The sequence below is a fragment of the Crinia signifera genome, chromosome 4, assembly GCF_055691185.1.
Source record: "Crinia signifera chromosome 4, ASM5569118v1, whole genome shotgun sequence".
NCBI classification, from domain to species: domain Eukaryota; kingdom Metazoa; phylum Chordata; class Amphibia; order Anura; family Myobatrachidae; genus Crinia; species Crinia signifera.
Genome location: NC_139220.1, coordinates 225,852,657 through 225,858,696, shown reverse-complemented (window position 1 = coordinate 225,858,696; position 6,040 = coordinate 225,852,657). Strand labels below are relative to the sequence as shown.

General features: G+C 43.9%; 1 protein-coding gene across 4 annotated transcripts in view; it reads right to left on the bottom strand.

Moving 5' to 3' along the window:
• Positions 1-1,275: 1,275 nt before the first annotated feature.
• The window catches only part of WDR72 (WD repeat domain 72), a 311,593-nt gene continuing 306,828 nt past the window's right edge, over positions 1,276-6,040 (bottom strand). For all 4 annotated transcript variants that reach the window (XM_083183882.1, XM_083183885.1, XM_083183884.1 and 1 more), the window contains one exon: positions 1,276-1,468. In XM_083183882.1, coding sequence (XP_083040008.1) covers positions 1,413-1,468 — 56 coding nt within the window. In that variant the 3' untranslated portion in view covers positions 1,276-1,412. The remainder of the gene's footprint in view (positions 1,469-6,040) is intronic.

Genomic DNA, 6,040 nt, shown 5'->3' with positions numbered 1-6,040 from the left:
GGCATTATGTGAATTTTCGCTCAATCTGTGTGTTATTATGTGAATTTTGGCTCAATCCATGTGGCATTATGTGAATTTTGACACATTCCAGGTGGCATTCTTTGAATTTTGGCTCAATCCATGTAGCATTATGTGAATTTTGGCTCATTCCATTTGGCATCATGTGTAAGGGGCAAGTATAATGGGGTCTAGTATTTTGTTGCATAATGTATTTTGTTGTATATGGTGTGGTACACTACACTCAAAGACACGCCCCCTGTTGAGTGGCCACACACCCTTTTCCGGAGCGTGCCTTCGGCGCGAGCACAACTGGATGTAGTTGTAGTTCACTTTTGTCGCCATAGTGGGCTTGCATACTTTAAATGCCAGGGCCTATTTTTAATCCCATTCCCACCCTCTTTCTGCCGCTCGCTTAGCATGTACACTGGCACCACTAACACAGCCGCTCCCCCACCCAAACCCTCTTTTATCATGGTGCCCCCCCTGTCATTTTATCCTGGATCCGCCCCTGCCCTCTTCCTGTCACACACTGTTTCTCCCTGTCACACTCTGCCTCCACCTGTCTATTCCTGTCACCCTCTGCCTCCCCCTGTCACCCACTGCCATGCTGCATATTATGAACTTGGGTTGGGGAGGAGGAGGGTCCGAAATTATATTTTTGCACTTGGACTCACGACCCACAAGCTCCGCCACTGGTTGCCCACAAACAGGAGATGTAACCAACCCTGCTTTGGTAAAAAATGGTTTTAAAAATGTGCCTCCATCCCCCTGTAGGTTACAGTTGCAGACACACCAGGAATACAACAGGAGTTACGGCTTCAGTGAGTACAGAGGATGCTCAAAAATACAGAATACAATCAATACAGCTGTAGGGGTTGTATCATATTTGCTTGATTACTGTATTTGTGCCTGTTAGGTTACCACCTTGGGATTTATTTTTCACATTGACATGCCCTTTATGTACCGTGGCTGTGCATATACACCCCTTTCCAACACCTTGGTGCAGAGAGCAAAATAGTAGTCGTGGCAGTTAATTGCTATCACAAAAGAAAAAAAAAATCTTGCACAATGTAAAAGATAGCAACTCCGAATGAGGTCCTAGGTGCCTAAAGGTTTCCTCTATAAGATTATGTAGGTAGCATGTCTATAATACAAGTAATCATACGTGCACACACAGTCATTTCTATCACGCATGAAATTAGCACATATTGTAAATGTTTAAAAAAAAACTTCTTCAATGCACAAATGATAATGCAGCTTTTTTATTTATTCACTTACTATCATTTTATTTAGATTTTTCTTGTCTATGAACTTTTTTTTTACAGTCTCTTCAAATTACCTGACAGTTTTATGTAGTGTTTTCTTGACTTTATATATCGTTTATATTACTATTACACCACATATTTGTATGGTTAACAGACTTTGCAGTAACACACTTTGGACATCCAAGGATTTTGCTTCATTTCGTCTGAAAAAGACAAGAATAAAATAATGATATAATAAAACGAGAAAACATCAATGTGTTTTTTTTTTGAAAGACAACTGAACCTACAGCGTCTGTAAGAAAATAGTAACTGTGTACAGTGGCAGGCATTCCCAACCTTGGTCCTCAAGGCACACCAACAGTGCGGGATCATCTATATATATGTCTAGTGTCCGTGAGTCTCCAAAACACTGCCATCTACTGGCAGAGAGTGAAACTACATCTCTTTCTCACACATGCACAAACACAGAAGGTAGCAGACTAGCTTTCGAAGCTTTTGCATTGAGCAAGCTTACTAATTTAGTGATATCCAGGCTTCAGCACAGATTGGTAAATCAATATACTATAACTGAGGTACTAATTAAGGGGCCGATTTAGACACATTCGTACGGGTCCGAATTCGGCCCCTTGCCCGATGTTTGGGTTCTGAGCATGCGCATGCACAAACCATGGGAGGGAACGGGTTTGCTATGGACAGGGAGGGCCAGGGGTGGGCAGGGACGGCAGCAGGGGAATGCACAGCCATTTACGGGCAGCCCAATAAAAATGCTGGGCTTTCCCCTGAGAATGCATGCTCAGGGTGGGTGGCTGACATCACTGCCCCCAATTCAGAGATCAGCAGCCATCTGAATAGTAAGTACTGACTTACTTTTTCAGACTGAGGGCCAGATGCACTAAGCTTCAAAAGTGATGAAATGGAGAGTGATAAACAGCCAGCCAATCAGCTCCTGTCTGACATTTTTCAAACACAGTCTGTGACATGGCAGGTAGAAGCTGATTGGCTGGCTGTTTATCACTCTCCCTTTTATCACTTTTGAAGCTTAGTGCATCTGATCCCGAAGCCTGAAAAAAAACATTCAATGCTCAGTGATTTTTAGCCTGTTCGGCCGCATGTGAGGGGCGTTCATTTAGGCGGTGTTTACCTGTTTTCTAGGCTGCGAACATACGCAGCCTAATGCACAGGTCTGAATCAGGCCCTAAAGTCACTTGTACTCAAGCATGGCTATCACCAAAAACCTAGACTGTTAGTGTGTCTTGAGGACCGAGGTTGGGAATACCTTAAATATCTGGTGAATACATACAGTACCTCCCAACATGACCCATGCCAGGAAGGACACCATTCTCTGTTTATGCACTTCCTTCTTAATGTATGACTGCCATCACCTGCTTTAAACAGGTGATTGGATAAGAAAGGTGTCTCGCCACAGGTGATGGTAATCATAAATGAAGGGAAGTCCAGGAGCAGAGAATTGTGTCCCTCCGGGAGAGGGTCATGTTCGGAGGTATGGGATTATCATTACACAAAGTAGTCAATAAATTGTGTAGCTGGAATTAGTACAGGATTAAGCTACACAATTGTGTCCTCACTGTACAAATGTATGTCCTGTGCATCTTATTGTGTGATTGCACCTGTACATAGGAAAGTGCAGCAACTTGCAAACCAATTTGCTTTATGTTTATTCTCTCTTGCGCTAGTAAATGGACATCACCTTATACTTTCCAAGGGACAGCTTTTACACCAACCATCCTATATTATCTGGGAGAGGAAAGCACATTTACAGGCAGAATTCTGCAAATGGATTGAGAGCGTTAACAAATGAACACAACGTTGTAAGGACAGACATGTTACTGATGTCTGCTTACTTACGAATTAAGGCATGAATAATTGCTGTAGAGTAACTGCATACACTATGAGACTGATGCAGAATTAGCCTGCGTCAGCTTGCACGCACATATAGCATAATGTAGCTCAGTGCGCGTGGATATATGCAAATGCCCTTATGCAGATTTGTTTTTAAACATACGTGACATACAGTATGCCTGCCACAAAATGAGGGACATATATATATATATATATATATATATATATATATATATATATATATATGTATAAGCCCAACAAATCTTATCAAAGCCCAACAAATTTCCAGCAGTGTGTACTGCTATACCTTTTTATAATGCTCACACCAACTCTTGGGTTCATATACGAGTCTAAATCTGGCTCTGATACTAGGCAGTACCTCCCCAGCCATTTACAGATCACCTTTATCTATACCTTGATCTATACCGCTCTCGGCACGCCATTCGCCGAGGCGCGTGTGAGAAGCTTGTACGCCTGATTTTCGGAAATGGACGCACAAGCGTCTCACACACTCACACGCCCATTGCCGCGAATAGGGCGCACTAGTGTCTCACACACATGGGTGCCCCATTCTCCGTTCCCCGTTATTCATCTGAATGGCGTGTCAAGACAGAAAGGTCCGTCGCGTCGGGCGGATGAATAAACTTGGCTCCATCTGTAGCTCACCGCACGTCACTGATAAAATTGGATTATCTGTGAGGAAAGTATAAATCCACAGACAAATGTACCTCCCCAATAACATTCACAGAGGGCGTAATTCAGATATGAGTGCAGGACAAATATGTTCTCAAAATGGGCAAAACCACGTTTACTGCAGGTAGGGCAGATGTAATATGTGCAGAAAGTTAGATTCCAATGAGATATTTTGTTTCCGTGCAGGGTAAATACTGGCTACTTTTTTTTACACTGCAATTTAGATTTCAATTTGAACACACTCCACCCAAATCTAACGCTGCACATGTTACATTTGCCTCACCTACAGTTTAACATGGTTTTGCCCATTTGACAAATGTGATCAAGTCTGAATTAGGCCCAGAGTCTGTACTTAGGGGGGTATTCTGACTGCATAGGTTTTTATGCGAATGTGCAGTCGCTGTGTGCAAGCATCCACAGTGCTCTCACACAGAAGTCAGGACGAGGGGCCTGGGGCAGTGGGCTGGGCAATTTGCATATGGGAATACTCAGCGTTTCATGGGAGTTCATGGGAGTTCCCATGAGAATGCTGAGTGTTTCAATTATAATTGTCCATAGATGCGGGTGCAGGCCGCTGACATCAGCAGCCCGCCCTGTCCTTGCACAGGGTGCCCGTAGAGCAGAGACACCATAGAGGTGTCTCAGATCTGCGAGCGCTGACAAAATCTTTTGATGGCCACCAACCATCGGATGATTTCTCCTACGCACCCAAGGCTGCGATTAGATTATTACTCAAATAATCCATTTGCTTGCCTGCGGGGGTTCAGAGGGGGGGGGGGGGCAGTCGTGTGTGTGTGTGCGGCCCTCGGTAGCCTTGTGAGTCAACCAGAATAAGGGCCATAGTCCATGGCTGGTCCTGACCAGTAGAGAGTGAGACTGCATATGGCTGCAACCCATAGCAATATCTAGCATTAGACCTCATTAACCTCCAAGAACACCCTCCCACTTCTGGTTTCTGCTCTAAGCATCTGTGGTGCACATGCATATACAGTATGGTGCATTAGCCCATTGTACATGAGCTGCTGATATGAGGCCTACAGAGCCAAGTCAGATGTCTCGGGATGGAAGCTGTGACCCAGTATTGTGGGCCTCACTGACCAGGGCTTAAAGTGGTCCTGGAGAGGTGGTGGAACTCATTTCCTTCTGCCACCTAATTAGCCCCTCTCACCACCCCCTTAGGCAAAGCCAGGGCCAGTGGAAGGGTTGTTGGCCCTGCAAACTATAATGCTTTCTTGTTAGAATTACTGTGCAGAGCCAAGATGGAGATTGTACTAGTTTAACCGTACCATTACAGGTGACGGAACACCCCCCCCCCCCCGTTCTACTCTGTTCCCCCTACATTAAACTCTGCCTCTCACCTTTAGGCTTTGAAATTGCTGCACTCCCTAAAAACATACTTGCCTACTTGGAAAGGCCAGGAGGCTCCCGAATATCAGGTGGCACTCCTGGCAGCCACCATCACCCTCCTACAGCCCTCTGCAAAAGCGTATGGTGATGATGTGATTTGTACTGAATTGTTTAATCGCAGCCCTGCCCCTTGCTTCATATTGCTGGTAATCTAGGCATTACAATGATGCATTTGCATGCCCATGCAATTGCACCTACTGTATAATGATTTGACTCCCCCCTCCTGAAAGGGGCAGCCTAAAAGCCAGTAAGAATGACTAGAAGCACTGCATTGCAATACTTTCCATTTTTGAATGGCCAATTAGGACTTACAATGTAGGAAGAAAACTGCAGGGAATAATGTGTGGTCAATGGCTTAAAAAGACTCCCAATATTTACATACTATATAAATATACGTAGAGTAGAGCCACGGCACCTGAAGCAAGCTCATGGCATGCGCCCTTCCATATACAAACATACACAATGTCTCCCACAAGAGAAAAAAATGTTGGGAGAACATGATCATTTCATGAAATTTGCTATTTTATAAAAATATAAACTGATGCTGTTGTACAAACTAAAAGATATATACCACAAGTCCTAGAAGATCTCAAGGCCTGGCATACATGGCACTGTATACTGTAAATCTATTTCAAATGTTTCCCATACAATGTTTCCTATACAATGCATTTAAGTATAAACCATAAAAGCAGCACATAAAGACAAGACAATGATGACCATGTCCTAATACATGTGCTTATACATGTTACACCACATAGTAGTACTCCTTATACATGTGCTGCCACACAGTATAGCTCCTAATAAACAGTATGCCT